We start from the raw sequence: 26,917 nt of genomic DNA, 5'->3' as shown, positions 1-26,917 counted from the left end.
AGCCTCCAATTCCCCATTTGCTATCACTTGTTCAGCTGTGCAAGCTGTGACCAAGTGGACTATGCTGCAAATGAGATGGTGTGATGTTCAAGCAAACACGGAAAACATACACGGACACAAAGTGCACACAATCGAATGGAGTAGGAAAGCAGTTTTGTGCTAACGCATCATCTTTGAAAACACAAATGTTGGTGCAAACAAGAAAGATCCTTCAGATTTGATGGAAGTAAAGGACTCGACGTTGACTGATCATAAACAAGATGAAACACCACCACATATGAAAATGACAGGAAAACGGTCAACAACCCTGAAACTCACCCTTCACCCTCATTCGCACTGATCAGAAAGCAAACAACATAAGGGCAACTGATTACAATCGTAGTCATTTAATAAGTGTGAAATAAAATATCATTACATAAAAAAGGTGAGACATTATATCATTATCATTATAGTTGTGGTGTGGTTTTTATATTACAGGGTTAGTTCACCCAAAAATGAAAATAATGTAATTTATTACTCACTCTCATGCCGTTCTCCTGGCATGAGGGTGAGTAATAATTTACATAATTTTCATTTTTGGGTGAACTAACCCTTTCAGAAAGATTTTTAGAACTATATATTTACTGTTATCCTCCTTGGTGTGAACTGCTCTTAACACAATACAAAGGCCAAAAGCCTAGCAGAGCAACACAAAAACTTTGATTCATATTTTTCACCAATATTTTTTAAGAAAAAGTCTTACTGCTTTTTGGCTTCCTCAAACTTCTGAATGAGTTTCCTCAGTCCATTGCCCTTAAAGCCCTGATGATGTGCCGCAGGAGCCCCAGTGGTCACCACATCATATGTTGCATCTGTTCAAAGATGTAAATTGTGTAAAGACCAGCCCTGAAGAATGTCCGTGTTAAAATGCACATATTGCCCATAGATCTCTCACCATAGCCAGACTCGCCCTGCACTCTCATCCTTTGAACGTGGAGGTTTGTAGGCATGAACTCTAGTTTTTTCTCTCCTTTCAGAGTGCTAGATTTAAAGGAAGGACCTGCAGGATAGTAGGTGAGAGGAATCAGATAAATACAATGTTGAAATCACCTTTATTTATAGCAGTGACAGGGGCTTTATAGATGAAATCTTTCTGGTTGAGTAGGTGCCACAAACTTACCCTTGTACTCGTGTAAATTACTGAGAGTCTCCTGATAGGTGAGGATGATAGTCTGGTACTGAGCAATGATCTGTCTCCTCAGATTCTCCCAGCAGGGGGACAACTCGCCCAACTCCTCTAGCTCACAAACCCTGCGTGGAGATGTGCAACAAGATAATATAATTTAATTTAGAAATATTGCATAAATTCATAGTGTTTGAGTATTGTTAGTTAGAAGCTAATAAACCAATTACATGCTAATGCCACATTATTGAAATGCAATGTGCAGCACAAATGAAAGTCTTGACTGATTCTTCAAAAGAACTCAAAAGAATAATTCTGAGCATGAGCGCTAACGTGAATTACCTGGCAGCATCTTCCTCCAGAAGTAGTTTGACGAACTGTCTTGGTATGTGCAGGGAAAGCACGCTCTCTGCCATCTGCTCCAGCACACGCAGGTGATTTCCATCAGTGGTGGGAAATCGGTACATCCGTGAAATAGTGCCTCCAAACACTGCAATCAATCAATCAATGGATTAATCAATTCTATGCTATATGCTATAAGTTATAATTTTTGTCCTGCATTGACTGAAGCATTGTGTACAACTAATTAAAATCATTAATCAGATTATTTAATCAAGTGAAATCGCCATTGATTAATTTTTGACATAATATTTTCAAATTAATCGTTTTATTCAGCATGGATGCATTAAATTGTTCAAAAGTGACAGTAAAGACTTTTATAATATCATTGATTACTTCTATTTGAAATAAATTCAGTTTTTTTACATTTTAATGCATTTTAAGCAACATTGATAATATTTTTTTTTTTTATTGAGCACCAAATCATCATATTAGTATGATTTCTGAAGGATCGTGTGACACTGAAGACTGGAGTTATGATACTGAAAATTCAGCTTTGCCGTCACAGGAATAAATAACTGTTTTCTATTTTAATATATTTTAAAATGTAATTTTAAACTGAAAAACTATTTCATAATATTAAGTTTTTACTTTATTTTTGATCAAATAAATCCACCCTTGGTGAGCAGAAGAGGCTTCTTTCAAAAACATTAAAAAGTCTTCATAAAAATCTTACTGACTCCAAACTTTTGGCAGAGCTTATCTAAGTTGCTGTAACATCCCTTCTGTTGATTCTTGTGTGCCGTAACTGAAAAGAAGATACATGCTGAATAATGCAGCATTTCACTTATGCAGAACTAAAGCATAAAACCTAAACTTAAATAAAACAAATATTTTGCTTCCTCAAAGCACTAGTATATCTTAAAATAAATCCTAATCTAGTTATAGTTTTTATAATTTATTCACATCGAATATTAAACGCTCTATAAATGACTGTTCTTGTGTTTCTTTAATGGATGCAGGAAATGTTTTCAGAACCTCTTTCAAAGCTGTCATGCCTGTGGCATTCATGAATCTTCACAGCAGGAAGTTATGGAGCTATGGCCCATTGATTCATTTATGAGGGGCGTATTTAGAAATAAACTGCTGCCTCCAGATTGAATGCAGCTGCAATAATTAAGAAATAAAAATGCACAGGTTTTATACAGTATATAGACATCAAAATTAGACACTCACCTGCCTTTAAAAGACTGTCTTTACATAAGGAGGCAGATTTTGCTTTTACTCCCATGGATTCGGTCAGACTTTCATCCACCGGTAACACCATCTGTGGGATATTAAAGACTTGTCATCAGACACAGATTTACAGAATTAAAAAGAGATTTATGGCTCCTTGAATGGTTAGTTCACCCAAAAATTTAATTTCTGTCATAATTACTCACCCTGATGTCGTTCCAAATCCGTAAGACCTTTGTTCATCTTCGGAACACAAATTAAGATATTTTTGATCAAATCCGAGAGCTCTCTGACCCCTCCATAGAATTTAATTACCACTTTCAAGGTCCAGAAAGGTAGTAAAAACATAGTCCATGTGACTTCAGTGGTTTAACCTTAATGTTATGAAGCGATGAGAATACTTTTTGTGCACAAACCGATTGTATTCAACAATTTCTTCTGGCCTGTGCCAGTCTCCTACGCTGTTGACGTAGTGTAAACAGTGTAATGCTTACGAGTTCTACGGCAGAATGGCGGCTCACCATTGGCTAGCTCCAGCATTAGCATCACACGCATGTGTCGTGGTGCTCACGTGAACAGCGTCGGCCAATGTTAAGCTGGTGTTCTGATGTAGCGCTGCACTGTATTTACTACATCAACAGCGTAGGAGACTGACACAGTCTCCTACTCCTACTTTTAACAATGTCTTTACTACCTTTCTGGACTTTGAAAGTGGTCGTTGTGTTGCTGTCTATGGAGGGTCAGAAAAATCTCGGATTCCATCAAAATATCTTCATTTGTTATCCGAAGATGAACGAAGGTCTTACGGGTTTGGAGCGACATGAGGGTGAGCAATTCATGACAGATTTTTTATTTTTTAGTCAACTAACCCTTTAACAGAAGTGTAGTCCCCAGTGTTATTTTAGTAATATTTATATACAGTACTACTATAATATTTATTAATATTTTAAATTAGCATACATTTTTATATTTTCATTTTTTTATTTATATATTTAACTTAAATGTCTATATTTTTAAAAATTTAGTAGCTTTAGTATTTCAACTTTAACTTATTTTATTTAAAGTTTTTTATCTAATAACATAATTTTATTTCAGTTTTATTTTAATTTTAATTAACTATTCCATTTTTAATAGTTTTAGTTAACCTTCATGACACTGCTAAAAAACTACTGAAAGTCTTGCCAATGGACATATAGAGAATTATTAAATCAGGCTTTAGCCACCCTGCTCTTTAAGTATTGGTTTTGAACACTGGCCACTTGAAAAAACTCACATCAAGACCACTAATGTATAGTGTGAAGAACAGCGTGGCTGAGCACTCACCCTGCCATTAACTGTGTCTGAACGTGCCAGAGGAGCTCGCTGGTCTCTCCTCTCCTCCATCTGCCATGCGATAATCGTGATGTTACCCATCCGCTCACTCTCCGCTGATCTGAGCCAGTGAAATGACCAGAAATACCCGTCAGATTACATTTCCTGGAAATCCTAATAAATAATATGCTATGGGATTGTATCTATATTTATCCAACGTACCGCAGTGTGAGGTGTAGCCTGTGGTGTTTGTCTTGAAGCAGCTCTTTTACAGTAAACATAGCCGAACCGAGAAGGTACATCTAATAAAACAGAGAGTCGATTTTATGAGGCTAAGCAAAACAGATGCAAAATGTTAAGAATAGTGGTTTCTGTCTTACAGTCCCCTGTGAGCGGTCCTTCACATCGTAGACAGACAGTTTGATTTGAGTCTGCTGGGTAATCAGAGAGTCCTGGAAGAAGGCAATGCTGCTCAAGAAGATTGGATTACTGGTGCCCTGAGAGAAGAAATTCAAATCTGATATTTTCAGGCTTTATAGGGCCCATTTTACTCCAAAGATGGATTTTAGCAGCAAATATCCTAGAGATAAAACTCTTTCCTAAAAACATGTGAAACACAACACAGCATTTCCATAAATATCCAAGCTTTTTATTGGTTGGTTACACAGTTGTAGTTACTACAGTAATAAATATAAATTATGCATAATTACATACAACTAGCCCTAAATCAAAGCCTAACCCTAAAGTAACTACATGCAATTAATTAATATTACTCAGAACTTAAATGTAGTTACAATGTAAGAAGGACACCTTAAAATAAAGTGTAACCATTAGATTATAGTAACCCTGAAAAGCCTGACATAAAGCATAGTCAGAAAAGGTTTTTGAACCTTTAGACAACATCTAAAAAAGTGTGACCTTTTTTTGTTTGTTTTTGAGTATCATATTTGATACATGAGGCTCGTATTGTATGATATAGGAGAATATGTAGCTCATACTTGAGCAGGAAAAAAAATATATTTGGTGGAAGTTGTACGATAAAAATAGATATACGATAAAAATAGATATACGATAAAAAGTAAGATGAAATTCTGATAGCTTTGTAATATAAATCAAGGAGATATTTACAACAGTATAGCAAACTTCTTACATTAATTGCATATAAATTGCATTTTGCAGAGAAAATTTTAAATATCTCACTTCCTGTTGGGTTTTCAGATTTTGCTCCTAGGGACTTTTTTTGTAGGTATTGGGGGTGTTACATGTGTCTACCGTATTTCATACTTGTACGTGATATGTAGCGTGAACGGCGCTTAGTTGAAATTTTGACATGGCGGATGTAGAACGACACACGACATACAAGACAGAACATACTTTTTTTAACGGTCATAAAGCCAAATGGTTTAAGTTTTAAACCAAATGTAGTATCTACTATACAGTATGGAATTTCAGACGCAGCATATATCTCCCAATGATGTCTTAGTAAGATGGCTTGGTAATGATGTATTTTTAGCATATTCTGGCCGAGAACCACTCGCTTGGACAGGAAGAAACCATCTGACGGACATGTAAATTGGCCAGATCAGATGGTTACACCATGGTACTAAAATGATTACCACATTCATATTGTTTGAAATGAACTTCAAAGAATACAATCATGTTACATGTCCAGTGTGGTCTACATGTGGTAGATTTTCTAGTACATCTCCATTGATCCATCCTCACCTCTATAATTTCAGTCTGTGCATGTTTGGTCCAAAATGCCTGTGGAGGGGTGGTGCAGCTCACTGCTACAAAGCTGCTGGGCTTACGGTCCAGTGATGGAGTGACCAGCTCACTGCATGCTGGGAAAAGAAGGGCAACAATTTAGTAAGTTAATAATGAAAGAAGATAAGTGATTTAGTTGTGATTGTACTCAAAGTAGCATTACAATCCAGTCTGTGCAAGCAACTATCTGAAATGTGTTTTGCGATGAACAGTGAATCACGGCATATAAAAAATGTCAAAGAACACTAGGTGGCTAATTGTAATCCACATGATGTTTCATCATGGAAAAAGTAATATAACTGTCATAGAGTAAAACAAAACCCAGTGCTTCTAGCACAATGGAAATATTTGACTTAACGGCCCATAGACAAGCTGCATAAATGTTTATTGCATGTGAGCTAAGAGGGTATGACTGATAGACAGTTTATATCCTTCACAAATACAGTAGGATGCATATTAGTGTAGGTAGCCAAAAAAGGAGGAAGAATATGAGGTGATGGACTCTTAACTGGATGCAGATGTACACACATGTCCTGAATGAGTAGATGTCTGCTCTGGCGGCTTTGGTAACTGGACCTTAATCACTTTATGATTGACTGTCCTGCTGCTGTTACTCACCCAGACTGAACTCAAGAACTGGCTCATCAGGATCCTGACTGTTTCCTGAACACATGTGAAACACAACACAGAATTCCCATAGTCTTTTATTAGTTTGTTAGCAAATTATTTCATATTATGTCAAGTAATTCTTGAGATTATCTCAATGCAAGATATTTAGTCTTATATAATAATATTAAACTAGTTTAAAATCCTTGTGGAATCAGGGTTGCAAAATTGCATCCATGTCCCACAGGATGTTACATTTGAATGACAGGAAGAAGAATTTGCAGAACTGTAATTCTTTGTATTTTTTTCCTTTCTCAAATTTTGTTAACCTAAAACATAAATAATAATTACATAATTGATTTAGACTAATTATGTCTATTATTCCCCATATCTGTTACCACCACTGATGATACATTTTTTTTTAACTTAAAGTTCAACATTTGTGACAGCCATCAAAATAGATCTAAATTCATACAGCATCAAAAAATACCACTAAATAAAATAATAATAAAAAGTACATATTGACATTGGCAAACAGCTATTGATAATTATGGTATTTATATATTATATGATAACATGTTTTAGGTAATTGTTTTATAAGTGTAAATTATTATTAAAGATTTAAAGGGTTACTTCAGCACTGGGAAGATGAATGTGTATTTAAACTGGGTCATTTATGTAGTAGAAATGTGAAATTATTTTTGAATTCGGTGCCTTCTAGACCGATGCCTATGGAAGCTTAACTTTCATAGGAATGCATTGAAAAGTTGAAACACTCACTTTGCTCCGTACCGCTCCGTTATTAATGCCCGATCCGAGCGGCAGCGGTCGTGCGCATTTACATTCTGTGAGTGAGATCCCTCCCCTATGGGCAGGTTGAAAACATGCGGAACTGGCTCAACTGGCTGTAGACTCTAGCCTATGGCCAAAAAAATCCCCCGATTACGCAAAATGAGTCATCTGAGGATTTTTTCCAGAAATAAAATGCATAATTCTCTCGTCTCAGGGGACATGAGGGGGGAAAGTACCATAATTCAAATATACTGCCGGGTTTCTACTGATACAAAGCTTAATGCTAAATCGCTGAAGTAATCCTTTAAAGGGTTAGTTCACCCAAAAATGAAAATTCTGTCATTAATTACTTACCCTCATGTCGTTCGACACCCGTCAGACCTCCGTTCATTTTCGGAACAGAAATTAAGATATTTTAGTTGAAATCTGATTGCTCTGAAAGTCCTCCATTGGCACAATGGTACACTACACTCTCAAGACCCTTAAAAGGTACTAAAGACGTCGTTACAAAGTCCATCTCACTACAGTGGTTCTAAAATAACTTTATGAATCGGCGACAATAGTTTTTGTGCGCAAAAAAACCCTAAATAACGTCTTACATAGTGATGACGATTTCAAAACAAAGCATCATGAAGCTTCGAAGCGTTATGAATCACTGAGCCGAATGATGATTCGGATCGCGTGTCAAACCGCCAAACTGCTGAAATTTGGCGATTCAAACTGCTGAATCGACTCAGTGATTCATAACGCTTCAAAGCTTCATGATGCTTTGTTTTGAAATCGTCATCACTATGTAAGTCGTTATTTAGGGTTTTTTGCGCACAAAAACTATTGTCGCCGATTCATAAAGTTATTTTAGAACCACTGTAGTGAGATGGACTTTGTAACGACGTCTTTAGTACCTTTTAAGGGTCTTGAGAGTGTAGAGTACCATTGTGCCAATGGAGGACTTTCAGAGCAATCAGATTTCAACTAAAATATCTTAATTTCTGTTCCGAAGATGAACGGAGGTCTGACGGGTGTCGAAAGACATGAGGGTAAGTAATTAATGACAGAATTTTCATTTTTGGGTGAACTAACCCTTTAAGCAGTTATGTGAATTTTCGGCAGATTTAAACGTAACGTACATTTCTTTGAAATTGAATCACAAATTTAAATAAAATTTGAAAGGCATTCTTAATTAAACTCTGAAAGGTGAATAACCTTGTGCTAAATACAACTTAAAGTGATAGTTCATCCAAAAAGAAAAATGTTGTCATCATTTACTCACCCTCAAGTCATTCCAAACCTGTATGACTTTCTTTCTTCTGTGGAACACAAACAAATTCTCAGTATGTTTTTTTTTGTCCATGATAACAAAACTGGTTTAATTGCCAGCAACAAATATCTTCTTTTTGTGTCCCACAGAAGAAGAAAAAAAGTCATACAGGTTTAGAACAACTTGACGGTGAGTAAATTATGGCAGAATTGTAATTAAAGGGTGGACTGTCCCTTTAAGGGCTATTTAGAGCATCTGTGGCATGCTAATAATGACCTCAGAAAATCAGAGATTTAAAAGCCCTACAGCACTTTAATCTGTCCTTTTGTAGTGCAACTACTTTTCTTGGTGGAAAACGTCTGATTACGTATTACTGTCATATCCCAGATCACTATGGTATAAACTTGCCGTTCAGTCAAGAGTGTCAAAAAACCCAAAAAGTGTCAAAAAGCTAATAATCCCTCACCTGCTAGCACCAACCCCATCATCTCAGATGACAAGTCAAACGTGTTGGCTCGGTACACAGACCATGGCCTGTGGCGTGGGCTGCGCTCTCTTCCCGCCATCTTGCCTCCAGTTACTTCAGTGACCAATAGGATTACCTCTTACACTCCCACTTTATGCTGTAGGTAAAGTATTTTCCAAGTAATCCAGAATCTGTTTCAGTCTAAACGTTAATCTAAAAGCAAAAGAGAGAAGGGGACAAAAAGGATGTGTCATTATTTGCGTCACCAACTGTCTGGAGTAGAAAGAACCAGTGAACCCAGAGGCGTTTAACCTGAGACAACTAAAGAATGAGACTTGTGCTTGATCTCAAGTCGTTATGCATGTCTCTGCATTATTTATGCAGGTTCATAGGAGGGCATTTATAATTGAACACAATGACAGAGCTGCAATCAAAGAGAGTCAGTGCCAGAGAATTGTCTTATGTTTATGACTGGATAATTCATGACTAAACGGAAATGTTCCACAAACAGGATGCTGTTAGCGTCAGGCCATCACTTTATATAGACATAGCTTAAAGAGGGTCATACATGTTTCAAACGACACCAAACACACTGTAAAACCCTAACGCTCAAAATCTCAACTCAACATAACTAAATTAGTTTAATCAAATAAAATTTTTTGAGTATTTAGAACTTTATTTTTCTTTTGAGTTCACAAAACTGACGCATTTTAAGTAATCTGAATTGTTTCATTGTTTTGAGTTAAACTTAACTGAAACTGGGCTGGGATTTCTATTTCCCAGCATGCTTTGCCATGACACTCAAAAAGGAGAGTAAATGCTAAAATTAATCAGTTTACATTAATTAGTTACATCATGTTTGTTGCGCAAGATTAATGTTAAGTGGGAGATTTAGTAGTGTTTAAAGCTGCTGTCCGTAACTTTTTTGTGTTCAAGATTTACAAAAATGATATAATGAGAATGTACAACATGAATCAATTTTCTAAACCGTGTTTTTGTCTTACTCTGAATCATTATGGTACACTTATAAGAAGTGTTTATATTGGGACTATTTCAGACCGGTCTGGTAGGAACCGCTGCAGAGGAGCACAGTCCCTGCGTGACTCGCCATAGACATAAACAGAGAGAAGTAGCTCCGGCTCCAATGTTCTTCCGCAAGACGCATGCAGTTCTGTTTATTAACCGCTAGAGTGCAAAAAGTTATAGACTGTAGCTTTAATTAGAAGACTTTCTGTTATGTTGTTTTTTTTGTAGGGTTACCATCATGGTGACGAGTGGGGCATGAGCTTGGTATGAGAACAGACATATGTTGTAGTCATTCAGCAAGTGCAATGCTATGCTACTGCTATCAAAGCATTGTGTAATCAATTAGCAAGGTAGCCTTTATTGAATAAGCTAGTTAAATCTAGCCACGTTTCCACTACTACAAATATTTAGGTTGAGATTACATGATAATTAAGTTAGTGTATAAATAAGTGATAAATAAGTTACATGTATGAATTAGCTTACTCAAAAAGTTCTGCTTACTTAAACTTTGAATTTCTTAACTTAAAAAAAAGAATGTAACTGATTACCTCAATTTTTGTCACATTTTTTTACCAACTTATTCAAGTTTACAGTGCATCATATATGGCAGAATACGATCATGCTTATTTCACAATCATTTGACAAATGTAGGCCTATGAAGAACTATGAATCATTCTGATGAGGTGATTTGGTGCTCAATTATAATTTAAAATAGTTTTTCTGCTTAATATTTTTGGTGGAAATCATGATGCATTTTTCAGGATTCTTTGATGAATAGAAAGTTCAAACGAACAGCATTTACTTAAAATCAAAATCGTTTGTAACATTATAACCTAATATTGTGTTTATCCCCCTTTTGCTGCCAAAACAGCCCTGACCCGTCGAGGCATGGACCCCACTAGACCCCTGAAGGTGTGCTGTGGTATCTGGAACCAAGATGTTAGCAGCACCTTCTTCCATTGCTCTGTGGTCCAGTTCTGATGCTCACGTGACCACTGTTGGTGCTTACGGTGGGAGAAAGGGGTCAGCATGGGCACCCTGACTGGTCTGCGGCTATGCAGCCCCATACGGAAACAAACTGCGATGCACTGTGTATTCTGACACCTTTCTATCAGAACCAGCATTAACTTCTTGAGCAATTTGAGCTAAAGTAGCTCGTCTGTTTGATCAGACCACACGGGCCATCCTTCGCTCCCGACGTGCATCAATGAGCCGGTTCACCTGTCACCTGTCGGTTCAATGTTATGCCTGATGATCGATGTAAATGTCTTTACTGTCACTTTTGATCAATAAAATGCATCACTGCTGAATCAAATTATTAATTCAGGGAGGATGAGCGCCAGCTGCGCGCCGCAGCGATCTCGGCCCTCGCGGAGGAGTGAGGGACTATAAAGGAGGAGCGACGACAGTGAGGGACGAGAGAGGACCAGGCCTGGATTTTGTGTTATGTTTTATTTTGTGTTCGCTGCAGTCGTCCGTGAGGGGCTGCAGCTTTTTATTTTCATTTTGTGTTTGTTTGTATGTAGGCGGCAGTCGACCGTGAGGGGCTGTCGCCGCCATTTTATTTTGTGTTTGTTTAATTAAAAGTTATTTTGAATGTCCGCCGGTTCCCGCCTCCTTCTTCCCGTACAAACAACGTTTACTACAATGGTGTAAATAGAATATATCACTATTTTCACTTAGTATGCTATTTCAGTTAGTAAATAACATCTACAGCTATTTGCACTTAGTGTAAATATCATCTATCACTAAGAAAATGTTATTTTCACTTAGTTTAAATAGAATCTATCGCTATCTGCACTTCGTGTAAACAGCCGCTGCCAAATTTATTTACCTTACTTTCCCCACACATTTGAATGTATCATGGTTTCCAGACAAAAAATATCAAAATGGTTTTAGAATTGATTATAATAAGAAATGTTTTTTTGAGCACCAAATCAACATATCAGAATGTATGTAAATGTCATTTTATTATTGTTTAACAATATATACAGCGTGTATAATTTATTAACCATGCCCTTTTATTAACCAGGGTTATATCTATCACCAAAACTTTTATCAAAGCAGAGAAAATAAGACTGAAAATAAGGTTACAAGTCTTTCAGCATTCACTAAGAATGAACCGGGCACAGTGATAGTGTCATTTATTTGCTCTGTGCTGTTTTAGTATCCAGTTCACTAAAGCAATTATGCAAATCAAGTAAGTGCAAACACACATACAAAATTAGTGCGACAAAAATAGCTGTACACAATTTTCATGGTGCCACTTCCTATTCTGAGTCTTTGGCTGAAGCAAAGAATGCAGCAAACTTTTACAGCATGCTGGGACTGAACAACACAATTGAATCCTGAGAGAGAGAGGGTGGATGAGGATGCAAATACGCTACATCAGTGGCGGATGGAGGGTTTTTGGCTGTGGCGTAGGCAAAGCAGCAGGTAGTGGGCTGCAGTCTGGGGCTGAAGGGGTGGACGGCTGATTCTGACTCAGGCTCCAGCATACACAACCAACAACCCAACAGCCATCCATCTGCCTGTTATAGTCCACCACACAGCCTAGAAACCAATCACAATGAGCAACACATTTAGTTTATCATAATGTGTTAACAGCCATCAAGAATAGAAAGGGCCATCATCAGAAATAGTCATCGGTCGCCTGCAGTTAGAGATCTCCATAAACTGTGGCGGGGGGATTGAAAATTACCACACTCATATTTAGCATTGACATTTCACGCAGATTAACCACCAATCTCTGCACTTCATTCTCAAGCCTCATTCAGACTTCATGCATGTTTAAAAGCAGTTAGGCCAAATGCATAATGCTAATATGGAAATACATTGCAAAAGAGATGACAGTGAATGTGGTGATAAGTTTGTTGATGTTAATTAAATGTTGTCTCACCCTGAGGCTCTTGCTGTAGTCACTCATCTGAATCACTCACAGCACAACAAACACATTCAACAGATACACGCTGCCTCTTCCACTTACAATATGAAAAGACGGGTTTATGGAACTGGGTGATGATTTTCTACAAAATGAGTGAGGTTAAAATGTTATGACATTTAAATGTAATTAGGGGTTTTTTATTTAAATTATACGCTGCCTTTCAAAAGCTTGCCGCCAGTAAGATTTTTTGAATGAAATTAATACTTTTATTCAGTAAGTAAAAGACCCTATTAGGGTTGTCAAATGTACTGGTACTACCAGTTGATGGTAAAAAAATTAGTGGAGCTAGGGTTTAATTATTGAACCTTAATTAAAAATGGTTTCCATACAGCATAAAATTATCAGTCTTGTTTTTTAAAGAAAATCTGATCTTTTCGAGCTGAAGGTGGAGCATAACATATTTAATCAGGACAGAGCAGTGAGGTGGATTTTTTTGTTTCCAATTAAGCAAAATCAATCAACATGCTAAGAGTGTAATAACTCCAAGTACAATACACTGATTTTTAGAGAGCTCCACATTGTTACTACTGGCACCAAAAATAGTCAGAATTGGGTCTGGGTCCAGTGGTTTTCCCAATACCTTTGATAGTAATTGAAACTGAAACCCAATAATTATGATTATTAGGACATTTCCAGAACATATGTCCTAGTGAGGCTGGTGTTTGACTGCATCTGTCACATTTACAGGATGTTTTTACAAGTGTTGAGCATTGTAGCCAATCACAATCATATCTGTTGAGCATGTGAGCGCAATGGCCTATCAGAGGTGCTAGTCAGTAGGCGTTTCTCAATGTCAAGGAAGGATCCTCGGAAGCCAGAATTCCGAGGATGCTACGTCAGACATCCGTCAAAGGACTGTTCCAATGTCGAAGATCCTCGGAATTTCAACCAAGGTCTGAGTCCTTCGTTCGAAAAATATGCCATATACAGGAAAGGATGCATACGAGAAGACTTCGCGCTCTTCGCGCTCTCAAATCACCCACAATCCTATGCGCGCAGCTTTGCTATCTTGTTCAAAAAATACAAAATATCGGACGTTGGCGGAGTCGAAGCGTTAACGGGCCAATATGCTTTCAAGTGTAAGTATTTATTTACGTTACCAAACATTTGTTATAACCGTAGTAAATATAAGTAAAGTTTAACGTTTAAATGCCAGTACAAATTACTACCGTATTGATATTATACAAATTACGTTATTGATGGCTAACCGACCTTTTCACTGACTTAATGACGCAATGACGTGCACTTGCTAGCCTGTTCCATTTACGTGTTCTCCGAATGCTAAAGAGGAGCCTCGCCTAGCCTCTAAAGGAAGTGACTTGGAAGGACCAGTCCTGCAGAGGAAGTATCCTTGACATTGAGAAACAACTACTAAGTCAGAATCCGCTTAACACCGCTAAAAACCAACAGTGCGTCCGAATTCGCATACTATACGTCCAAAATAGTTTTCGAAAATAGAATTAGCACGTCCCAAATCGTAGTATACCCGGATGGTCTACTTTTTCCAGTTAGAATTCGAAGTGCAGATCCGTGCACACTCTACTGGCTAATATTGCCCACAACCCATTGCCATTTGGACGAGGAATCGATTAGAACTACAAACGCGGATAAAAAGTGTTAAAAAACGACAAATATGTCCGACAGTTAAGCAGAGTGACATTCGCTTGTGTTATTCACATTATATTTCATCTGCAACAGCATACAGCATTGAGAACGTTTGTAATGATTTGGCCATTAACTTTTAAACATATTGTGGCGGAGGGGGCGTGGCTTTGCAAGGTCTGTAGCGGGAGAGAGAGGGCGGAGCCGAGCAGTGAGTAAGTAGGTCAACTGCAGATGAGTAACACATGTGTCTGATTGCAGTAATTGGCATGGAGAGACAGCATTTAAGCTGCAGTGGAGAGAGAGACGGGAGAGAGAGCTTTGGACTGGGACGTCGCGAGTGTCTGCCTGCAAGAGTGAAGCAGAGAAATATTGAGTGATTAAGCTGAGAGAAACTGAGTATATTGTTGCCTTTGATGCGCCCCCGAGCGCCTGTTTTGTTGTTTATAAAAGTTCTGAGTAATAAAGCGAGCGACCGTCCCAGTCACGCCGACCCCGCCTTCTTCCTTCCCTACATTTACACACACGACAACCACGAACCCAACTACACATATCATCATATTCAAATTGCAAACACATGAGGGGAGTCTCTGCATGAAATACCCACGACTGGCAGATCAACGTGCTACTACAATTCTCTCCAATATGATAGGAAATTAATTGAAATTGTATGTGGAGGGTTTTAACATGTCACAAGATGATTGACAGGGCAGATTAAACAGTGACAGGATGCACTAAGCGACAGAGCAGTCCGTTAAAGATGACAAAGGATTATGTCGCAAAGCTTGCATACTCTTCTGCTACACACTCAAAAGTGAACTTTTTCTGCACAAATAGAGAATATACTTTTAGGACATAGTATAAGTAGGCAAAGTGGGACGCAGTGTGCCACACAAGTCCTGAAAAGTGAAGCCAAAGGCTGCGTTCACACTGCAGGGCTTAATGCTCAATTCCGATTTTTTGAAAAAATTCGATTTTTTTGCAAGGCCGTTCACATTTCCAATTAAATGCGACCTTTTGTGATCTCCTGTGTGAACGTGAAATGACCCAGAAGTGACCCGCATGCGCAGAAGAGTACTCAACGGTCAACGACGTCACTTGTTTCGCTGGAAATGTTTTCAAAAACCGCCCGGTTCCGATAAGAGCCCTCGAGTTTGGCCTGAATAGAGCTGTCTCCCCAAATATTAATTAACTCCGAAATCTCGCTTCCCTTCCACTGACTGGTCTCAGCATCGTCCGCCCTAGTTGTTTATCTTCTCATTCCCGCCTACTTCAACGTACAATGATGACGTTTCTCGCGTATCAACGACGTGCGGGTCGGATACATGTGACCTGGCAGTTCAGACTGAAGACGCATTTCAAAAGATCGGATATGTATCGGATTTGGACCACTTACCCAAGTGGCCTGGGTCGCATTTGAAAAGATCGGATCTGTGTCGTTCAGACTGTCATGAAAAGATCAGATACAGGTCGCATAAGGGCAAAAAAATCGGAATTGGGTCGTTTCAGCCTGCAGTGTGAACGCAGCCAAAGAGTCTCGATCGCCCCCAGGTGGTTGGTCCCAGTATAGGTCATAAACCCCACCTTTTCCATGAAATGTAATGGGACACGAGACAAACTAAACAATCAAATTACACTTCAAATAAATTTTTTCCAAAGATAGTTTCTGTCATTTTAGGCAGTTTTTAATCACGCTGATGTTAGATGAAGTGTTTGTTCTTTAAATAAGTTTGGTTCTAGTTATTTGATGCTATAAAAACGGGGGTGGGGGGGGGGTGACGTTATGATTGACAGCTGAGATCGATGGCTTCTCTGAGCGAAGTAGTCACTGAGGCATTAACAGACATTTTTCAGGAACTTCGGGAGGAGATTGGAGCTTTAACTTTCATTTCTAAAATGAAAATCTAAAAAATAAATCCCCCCCACCCCCACCACCGCGATTTACGCCCTTGTGGAAATGTAGAAATTAAAGTTAAAGCTTCAATCTCCTCCCGAAGTTCCTGAAAAATGTCTGTTAGTGATTCCCTGTGGAAACGCCCATGTTTTACGCCCATCTGAGGCCTGTCCCCCCCTAAAAACCATGCTGAGTATTGTAAATAATATAATGATATATACTTAAAATAAATGTGTAAGTAGTAAAACAATACAAACGCAAATGGGACAACCCGCCCCCGAATTGGTGCTAATTCTAAACCGAAAGTATATGCGAATGCCCACTCTGTCAGATCTGTGTTGGGTTTTGATCAATATGATAATAGGTGTCAGATCAGAGGGCTTGCTGCAGTTGAATATCTAAAGATCTGAATATCATAGTATAAAATACTATGTTGAGGACGCAAGATAAATGAATAATTATAATATGATTGCATGGTGAACCTTACTCATATTTAAACAACTATCGCTTTGTGTTGTTGGTCAGATAAAATGACAGATAATTTTTCAGTGCACCAAAACGCCAAATAAAGTACATGTTTTTTGTGGTACACATATCCTTACAAGTACGATTTTGGCTGTATTATTTGTGTCCCCTTTAAAAATTGCTCTTGAGAAATTTTATGTTTATTCATTGTCCCCCCCAACTGTTAGATGAAATTTACGCCCCTGCATTTCCATAACTGTTTATTTCACAAAAAGTTGTTGATTAGACGGGAATGTGGGCGGGACCTTGATATCGCGGCTCTACTTCAAGCTCACTACTGCGCAGACTGGAGACCCAAGATGTCAGCGCCATAATCTGGACACTGATGGCTTCACTTACTTCAATGGAAGATAGTGAAGGCGCGTCATCCATCTTTTTTTACAGTCTATGCTGAAAACGCACAAGGTTTTGTTTCATTCAATACGAGCCACGTGCTTGCTATTTCTTTTATTATTACCACAATGTAAATAAGAGATTAACTGTACAATTGAGACAGCTTTTTCAATATTATTATAACGGGAGTTTTCGCTAGAGTGCAGAATTCAGTGAGCTTGCGCTTCAGAGATTGCCTTAGTGATTATAAAGGGAGGCCTCTTCTCTTGCTTTCTGTTTTAGTACCCATTCACAATCTGAATACAAGTTTAGTTTTTCATGCTGCTAGTGCTATGTACTAGGGGTGGGAGAAAAGGTCGATGCATCGAAATTCGTTATCCAACGATTCAGAATCGATTCTCAAAAATTCAGAATCAATTCTGTGTTCAATTCAAACGGCCACTTCACCACTGAGCGTGCGCATGCTGGTGAATTGGCTTCGTTTAAGATAAAATGGACAAACTACGACCTGATCAGGGGCGTCGCCCCCGTGGGGACACTTTTCCCGGTGAGAGGGTTCAACACCCGCACGTTTTATGCAGTTTTTCCGCAGTTTTGCGCAAACGCCTTACAGCAGCCGCTCCTCCGTTTCTCTGGCCGCTCTGTGTCTGCGCTCGCTGCGGCTGCCTCTCCATTTCAAAAATGTATTTTGCCTATTAAATGCAAAGTTTTTAATTTCAAAAGCATTTCTAAATTAACTTCATTTTTCCAACAAACAAAATTCTGAGACAAAATAAAGTGGTGCTCAAGTAGGCTATAAGGAGCTTTACTCGCCATTAATGCTTAATAACACTACTATGTCTCCGATGCGGTGGCCGGGACATAAAACCTACCAACATCCGTGGCATAATTTTTGGAATGACTTATCGAATATTGCTGAACTACTGCACAATGTTTCAAACTAATGGAAAATTCTGAACAAAGACTTAGTTTTGGTGAGTGATTCGAAGGAACTGTATGTAAGAAATATATTTCAGTTAATCATAAAATCGCCCTGATATGTCACTAGACATTAAGAAATCATGTTAATTTCAAATATTTATATCACTGACAACAGTTGTCCGGACAGGATATTGTCATTTTAAAAGGGAAGTTGCAGCCCTCAACTGATGTTGATGTTGACATGTTGTGTTTTGGCCTGAAGCGCCACCCTCCACCTGTCTACCAATCACAAAGTCAGTAGTGTTTCGGCATCCGGGTTGCCAGCTCTGCTCTAGTTACCACAGCTGCAGCTACAAACTTTTTGGATAAAAAATTAAACTTTACGAAACCTAAAAGACCTCGTTATGAATCAGAAAAACGTTGTGACAATGAAAAAACAAAGAACTTGCTGTGTAGGACTCGTCACTTGCCATTGGAGGCTCCTTGTAGCAGCCTAAATTCCTGCTGGATCCTGCAGCCTATCTGGCAACCTCGAGTCAGGGGGAAGGGGGAGAGGGGATACACCGCTCAACAATTTGAAAATTATTGCAGTACCAGTTTTGGCCACAATCGTACATACATTTCCTTTAAATGTCAACATGACTGTTGCAGCTCGGCAAGTTTTCTCATGGGAGATGTTATGCGCACACACTGAATTTGGCTTCTCAGCAAGCGCTAAAGTTGTTTTTCTTCTGCATTAGCCTATGTTTTAAAGATTTTTTTGTGGCTTTAACCAAAGTAAACTTTTTTTTTGCTTTTAAAGACATTTTTTGTTAAAATTAGGGCTGCAACTAACGATTATTTTAATAATTGATTAATCTGTCGATTATTTCTTCAATTAATCGATGAATCGGATTTAAAAAAAACCCCATTAATTTCCAATCCTTTATTCAAAAACAGAACTGACAGTGCAAATTCACAGTGCAAAAAATCTTCAGAAAGTGCACAGGTTGCTACAATAAATCTATACATCTTTTTTCTTTTTTTTATAAAGAAAAATACTAATCAGAAAACTTAACAGGATGTTAGAACTTGTTCTCTACCCTACACTCAGACGCACACACTCACAAACAAAATTAATGGGTTTAGTTAAATTGTAATGCATTAAGAATTTCTCTAAAATGTCCCATTATATACACCTGGAGAAAACATCTACTGTATTAACCTATTAATATGAATGATATTAAATCCAGACACAGATTTAACTGCTGTGACATATAAAAAATATTATGTAACAATTAAATAAAACTCCTCCTCCTAAAGAAGAACACAATATCTTATTTTCAATGAATGATATGCATTCTTTATAACAACTTGCATACAACATTCCTTATAGATTAAATATGGATTAAATAATTAATGTATAATAAATATAATGAATCCTTATTAAAACTAAAGCAGGTTAATGGACTGCTGTCACTTTAAGACCGAATGCTGACCGAAAATGACAATAGATATTAATCATAGTTTTTGTCATTCAAAGATGGTTTGGATTTTTGTCTCGTTTTTGTCAGTGAAAAATGTTGTTGATTAAAATACTGACAAATATATTTGTCAACGAAATTAACATAGCAACAGATTGAAAAATGAATGGGCCAAAAAAGGCAAGTGATGAAGTGAATAAAAACGTGTCTTTAGTCTTGCAAACTATACCACCCCTGCTTTACTGCTGTTATTAACACGCTCACGCTAAGGAAGTGGAAGTTACAACCAACACTGCTAGAGTGTTGACTTTCAAAGAAGTCATTTCTCTAAGCTCTTTGTGTAAAAATGGAGATGACTTGTGAGAGAAGTCACAGAGAAGCCCACTTTAAGGGAACTAGAGCACAAGTCAGCTATATATTGAGGTCTGTGCAGGAGAGTGGTACAGAAGAAGCCATTGATTAAACAGAACCTTGTGAAAACATTTCCACATTAACACCCTGTCCACACTGGACAGGACCAGTTATGTTTGCACTGGCTTGAGGTAGTCTACACTGAAGGTGTTGAAGCTGCACAACATCATCTCAGAATGTTCACTAACCCAGACTAATAATCATGAGGAACAAGAAAGTGTATTATGCATACTTTCATTCAACAGAATCCATTGGTATAGAAATTGACTTATGTGATTATAATGTTAGTATTGCAACAAGTGCATATAAATGACTTCAATATTTTAAGGGTTAGCTCACTCAAAAATTCTGTCATTAATTACCCACCCTCATGTCATTCCAAAAAGACTTTCATTCATCTTTGGAACACAAATTAAGATCTTTTTGATGAAATCTGAGAGCTTTCTGTCCCTCCATTGACAGCTACGCAACTGAAACTTTGATGTTTCAAGAAGTTCATAAAGAGATTGTAAAACGTTTATATGAATGGAGTGGTTTACTCCACATTTTCTGAAGAGACAACTGCTTTATATGATGAACAGATTGAATATAGGCTATTATTTACATATACAAATGGATCAGTATGCATAAGCTCAACTGAACTTGCTTGATGTGCGAGAACAAACCTCATTGGTTCTTGCTGAAGCTCAAACGTGCTGCATAACACACAAGAATGAACCTGATTGGTCCTTGCGGAAGCTCAAACGTGCTGCGTAACATGAGAATTGGTTCTTGCACGTCAAGGGAACATGCTTGAGCTTCCATTTACTATAACTGATGTGTGAGTTGATACATTTTTTGTGTATAAACGTTCAAAGGTTTGGGGTCATATTTTTCAAATTTTTTCAAATATTTTTTTTTTACTAACTCTTTCTTAGAAAAATATTTTCTTTTAAATTAATAAATTAATACTTTTGGTCATGCATGATTATATAATCATGGAAGCATTAAATTGATCAAAAATCACCTGTATAATGTTAATAAAAAGATATAAATTAACTTTCATCAAAGAGTACTGAAAAAAGTGTCATGCACAAAGATATTAAGCGGCACACCAGTTTTCAATATTCATATTAATAATAAATGTACTTTGAGCAATGATTTCTGAACGATCGTGTGACACTGAAGACTGGAGCAATGATGATGCTGAAAATTCAGCTTTGACATCACAGGAATAAAGTGCATTTTTAAATATTTTAAAAGAGAAAAGAGTTATTTTAACTTCTAATAATATTTCACAATATTACTGTTTTTACTGAATTTCTTATCAAATAAATACAGCCTTGGCAAACATAAGAGACTTCGTTTAACCAAATTATGAACGGTAGTGTATAACAAAATTCATGATTAAAAAAAATAAAATAAACAACATTTTACATGTTTAATATTTATATTTCAGGCAGACTGTTAAAATAAAGTGTCAGTGATAGAGACGGGTGTCTATCAACTGAAAGCTCAAATGTCATGGACACTTGTTCCACTGAAAATAAAAGGAGTGCAAATGTATTTCTTGCTCATCATGGCACATTGCTTGGCACTGGGACAAGGAAAACCCATGTCTCAGTATTCAACTACCTACTGAGGAGTGATATTTATTTATCTTTATTTTTTTTCTTGACAATGTTGTGCAATTAATTCAGCTCAAACCAGTTGCACACATCAAGTGTGGACCCAACACAACAATGGCTAAGCAAACAGACCCTCGCATGAACACTGTTGCAGTCTCATGCTAAACTGCCACACGATATCACAACCACATCCTGACCTTTTGCTTAATCAGGAAGTGTGAGTGACTTTCTCATCAGCTGAGCTTTCTGGGATTGGCAATGAGCAGAGAATGTCTTTTTAACTGTTACCTCAGCAGAGCTACATGCTACAGACCTGCATATTCAGGCCTAATAATCAATACCTCTGTTGCAGTGCTGTTATAGGGTCATAATGCAGATGTTTCATCCAGCAGTGTGGGCTTGACTGAAACGCGCATCGAGGTGGACACAAAGGGGGCACTCGTGAGCATCTTGAAACTAGGGGTGCACCGATCCAACTTTTTCAGTCCCGATACCGATGCCTGGGCTTTGTGTATCTGTCGATACCCGATACCGATCCGATATATTGTTGAATTAATAATAAACTGTATATCTTCCAGCTTATACCTTCCTTGAAGAGACTAAAGGCACCAGACTTTACTAACTAAACATAACTAAGACAAAATAACAGATGTATGTAAGGTGTTGAATTCTTATTTATTTAAAAAACAATTGTGCATTCAAATCTAAAATAGAATGTAATCTAACTTCTTTAAATAAATAAAATGTAGCAGTGGAAACAAAAAACAGTGTATTGGTCAAACATACAATAGTAATCTGACAGTTACCAAACATTTTTTACACTACAGATAATTGTTTTGGTATATAATCATATCAATATTAAAAAGCAGCATTACAAATTAACAAATAGTCTAATTTTCTACCATATGCAATTTAATAAAAATTTTCAGCTAGCTAATAACAACTTTGTTCTGGTTTCACCTCACTCCAGATTAAATGATTGTAGGCTAGGCCTATTTATTTTACTACACATTGTCAACAGAAATAAGATGAAATACTGTTGATAATTAAAAATAATTCTTACTACCCACTCTTGCTAAAATGGGTAAGCACACTTGTGTTCTCATTTCAGTTGCGTTCTGAGTAAATTAATAAACTGAGTTCATGAGTTCAGTGTTGGACAGATCAGTTGTTCTGGCCAGTCGTTAAAATGATTCGGTTAAAATGATTCGGTTCAAAGGAGTCATTAGGTCACGAATCGGACATTAGCAGACGCGTTGTGTGCGAATCCCGTCTGTTAGAACATCGCGAAAGATGTCAACACACAGAAAACACTTCATAACTGGATATAATTTGTCTCCCGCTTATTGAAAGTATGCTTTATGTCAGCTGGTCAGAGAAGAGTCAATGTTTTTTGAGCGCAATTCACACCCAGTGATAATTCAAGGACAAAATTGTCCGAATGTGTCACGTGCAACATGGTTTCGGTCTTCCGAGCTCTTGATTTGGATTAATATGTGAAATATGAGAGCGAACACTGATTATTTTGAAGACCCAGAGAGCGCGCGCGGGGGAGGAGCTCTCAGATCGGTCTCTCAGTCACAAGCGCAGCATCTGTTCTACATCACTCGTAAATCACAATAACTCATCAAATTAGGCTTTGGCCGTCAAAAAAAATGTCAATGCAGGAAAGACCCTGACTTTGCAGTAATACCCTCGAAACAGCGACGAACTAGTTGGCGTGGCAAGCGTGAAATATCTCCTCCACACAGCCGACTCTCTGGCTCGCTCCCTTCTAGCATGCGACACACGTGAAGCTGACGAATGACGTAGGTTCTGCTGCGACGGAAAAAAACACCTGGATCGGCTTGTGGATCTGTTCATTTTTCCGATCCCCGATCCAGCTATTTTGTCAGTATCGCGGCCGATATCCGATCCTAATATCGGATAATATCGGTGCACCCCTACTTGAAACCTAAAATGTCAACTGGGACACGCCCCAGTCTCATGGACTTCATGAATGTAAAATGCAAGTCTGCAAGTACACATCAAGATAACTTTTTAGGAGAGGGCATGTCTCCTATGTTTTTGTTTTCAAAATTCATGACAGAAAACTGCAAATGAGAAGTTTCCAAAGAGAAAGAATATCAAAAGAGTTCTGGGCATATTGTTTCCTTTGATACATTTTGGCAAAAAGACCAATAAAACAAGATCTAATGTAGGCGTGATGAAATTATGGTATGTCTGAAACTAAAAGAGGAACAGAGGCAGGCAATATTACAGAGGAGGGGGTATACATATTTCAAGTCAAGATTATTTTCATTTTTCATGTACATTTATGAAATGCACTTTCTGTAAAGCTGCTTTGAAACAATGTGTATTGTGAAAAGCGCTATACAAATAAATTTGAATTGAACTGAATTAGAGTGAGCTGAATCTTGAGGCGTAATAAAAGGGTTAAGTTTAAAAAAAGCTAACAGACATTTACACCTTGATGTTGAGTGGAAATTCTGCCCTGGACTATACAAATATTGACGTATGTATCATTGACATAGCAATGTAAAACATTAATTACAAAAATAATCCACTGAGCCTTGCTTCTATTTATGTACGCTTCTTATGCATGATAAACATTTAGAGGAAATTAATCCATGCATGACAATTTTTCTGCATGAAAAGCACTTTACATGCTACATGTGTATAAACAAACTAATCCAGGAGTACACTACCATTCAAAAGTTTGGAGTTTTTTGTTTGTTTGAATGATTTTTTTATTCAGCAAGGGTGCATGAAACGGCTTTCAACACGGATAATAATAATAGTAGTTGTTTCTTGAGCAGCAAATCAGCATATTAGAATGATTTCTGAAGCATCATATGACACACTGTAAAAATTAATCTGTAAAATAATGAGAAAAAAAAAAGATACTGGCAGCTTATTACTTGGACATTGTCATCTTCATTTAATTTCATTTTTGAGCTGAGCCATTGACAGGCTGTTCCCTTGATTGTTTGGGCGAATTACAAAGGTGGACAGAACATATATAAGCTCAGGTCGGTCAGTTAGTCGCTAGGAGAAGCGTGCCGAGAGTGAAGGAGCGCATTGAAGCCGTGTGTAAGTGTTTTTTATTTAGTCGTTTTAATTATTTGGACTGTAGCAAATAATGACAGTTTTCATTGTATACAAACACTTCCGTTAAGTTCAAAATTCTAAATACAGATAAAACACCTGTAAAATAAATAAATATGGAAAATTTTGTTCAATTAATACTTTTTTGAGTGCACTGAAGACTGGAGTAATGATGCTGAAAATTCAGCTGTGCCATCACAGGAAAACATTTTAAAATATGCTAAAATAGATACAGAAAATGTTAAACTGTAATAATAATATTACACAATATTACTGTTTTTACTGTATGTTTCGTCAAATAAACGCAGTGAGCATAGACATCTTTTAAAATTGTAGGTTTAGCATTTTACCCATTTTTGTTTTGCAGAGAAAAAGAATGGGTGTATTTCATAGACTGTAAAAAAATAGGTGTATTTTTTTAATGAAATGGTGCATCTCTAAACTTTCATACAGAAGAACAAAGTCTTTATATGATAAAACATGGCATCTTTCATGGGAATATTTTTCCCAAAATAAAAATGTTGTCAATATCTAATCACCCAAATGCCAATTCAAGCGTGAATGCTTTTGTTATTTTCTTGGAACATGAAAAAATATATATTTTGAAGAATCTTTACACAGCTCTTTACAAAAACAGTTCTTAGGCAATGCAGGCAAATCAGATTTTTTTCAGGCAGACTGCCCGCACTATTAATTGCATGTGATCAAATAAGATTTGTGTGTCCAGACATAGCCAACCTATCAGCATGGGTTGTTTTGGTAATGATGTAGGAATACCCACGTACGTGATGAGGCTTTCAAAACGGACGCAGGAAAAATAGAGGTGCATCATCTTACTCTCCAAATAAGTGCACTGTCGAGTTGTGGAGCAGAACTCCTCCATCTCACAGGGAAAAAAAATGCAGAAATCTTTGGAGATACCATTTGAACGTCAAGTTTTTATGTTTGTTGTGTGTCGCATTAAGAAGAGTGACACAAAAGACAGTTTGAAATCCAATTTGAGCAGCCAGAGCGTCAAGACAGAGATGCATCAGTAAAAATCGGATTTGGAATCACATTTCAAACCACCTCCATATGTGATTTGAATCAGATTTGAATACAATCCGATTTCATGTGTTTTCAAGTTCCAAAAACCCATCTGGATAAAATCTGGATATGCAAAAATTAGATTTTTGCTGGCAGTCTAGCCATAGGGAAATGTCAAGCTCTAAAACACCATTAAAGTAGTCCATATGACTCATGCATAAGTCTTCTGAACTGACTCTGGAGACAAATTATTTGGACTGTAGCAAATAATGAAAGTTTTCATTTCATTTTGGGTAAACTAAATCTTGAAGTCTACAATAATTTCATTCAAGCAAAGACTAAAAATAAAAAGTCAACCTCATTCTGCATATGCCAAATCGGTTAAACAAAGAGGCTTTGCCATTTTATCTCTGTTTGGGTTGGATTCATATCAAACTGTAATTAAAGCAGTCACAATCATAAATGAACAGCCATTTCCTTTTTAGTAATGAGTCATAGTCTGGGTGAAAACTGGATTATCCACGCTCTCCTTTCATAGACCTTACATCAATTTTTCTGGCTGAGCAAAATTCAAGAATGAGCAGCCAATCCGTCCCTGTCTGTCTCATGGCACACAGCTGAATGGTGTGAAGAAATAATAACAAGTGACGAAGGGCAGACAGGAGACATACAGTAACGGGGACGAGAGTAACATATGCCCTGTATTCGTGTTTCATGCATAAATTGGCAGAATAACAGAGCATTTGCCATTGTCTCGCCAATAGAATATCCATGAACTTTACTTTCATGGACCATCATGAACACAACATTAGTAGTCTCAGTAAAGGTCAGCGAGTACCTCTTGAATAGAGTTTTTAGAAATGGGGAAATAAACTATTGCCTGATCAGATTATATCAAGCAAAATGTTCTTTTAGAACAGAAACAAAGCTCCGGGCTTTTCATTAGTTTTTATTTTACAGCATTCTCCTTCCAAGATCAATCATAATTCTCCACCCTTAAGTTTTCACACAGCAAAAAATAAACTAATGAATCCACTTAACTTAAACTAATCTTGCATTAGATCCAGATCTCTCACTGGAAGGCTTTTGTGAATTGTTGTGTAAGTACAGCATGTGAGTC

The 26,917-nt window shown here is 37.4% G+C and overlaps 1 protein-coding gene across 5 annotated transcripts in view; it reads right to left on the bottom strand.

The window, feature by feature from the left end:
- The window catches only part of inpp4aa (inositol polyphosphate-4-phosphatase type I Aa), a 42,796-nt gene that overhangs the window by 14,701 nt on the left and 1,178 nt on the right, over nucleotides 1–26,917 (bottom strand). For 2 of the 5 annotated variants that reach the window (XM_079822367.1, XM_079822369.1), the window contains exons 2-13: nucleotides 8,938–9,150; nucleotides 6,434–6,478; nucleotides 5,774–5,892; nucleotides 4,429–4,545; nucleotides 4,271–4,350; nucleotides 4,061–4,169; nucleotides 2,738–2,828; nucleotides 1,505–1,652; nucleotides 1,160–1,290; nucleotides 935–1,039; nucleotides 743–851; nucleotides 319–336 (exon numbers count right to left, since the gene is read on the bottom strand). In XM_079822367.1, coding sequence (XP_079678493.1) covers nucleotides 319–336; nucleotides 743–851; nucleotides 935–1,039; nucleotides 1,160–1,290; nucleotides 1,505–1,652; nucleotides 2,738–2,828; nucleotides 4,061–4,169; nucleotides 4,271–4,350; nucleotides 4,429–4,545; nucleotides 5,774–5,892; nucleotides 6,434–6,478; nucleotides 8,938–9,037 — 1,172 coding nt within the window. In that variant the 5' untranslated portion in view covers nucleotides 9,038–9,150. Of the gene's footprint in view, nucleotides 1–318; nucleotides 337–742; nucleotides 852–934; nucleotides 1,040–1,159; nucleotides 1,291–1,504; nucleotides 1,653–2,737; nucleotides 2,829–4,060; nucleotides 4,170–4,270; nucleotides 4,351–4,428; nucleotides 4,546–5,773; nucleotides 5,893–6,433; nucleotides 6,479–8,937; nucleotides 9,151–26,917 lie in introns of those variants that run through there. The other 3 variants (XM_079822368.1, XM_079822370.1, XM_079822371.1) reach the window with 2 other exon arrangements.

This window comes from Gobio gobio, assembly GCF_949357685.1.
Source record: "Gobio gobio genome assembly, chromosome: 7".
Taxonomy (NCBI): Eukaryota; Metazoa; Chordata; class Actinopteri; order Cypriniformes; family Gobionidae; genus Gobio; species Gobio gobio.
The sequence above is the reverse complement of the archived record's forward strand: the minus strand, read 5'-3'. Positions and strand labels throughout refer to the sequence as shown.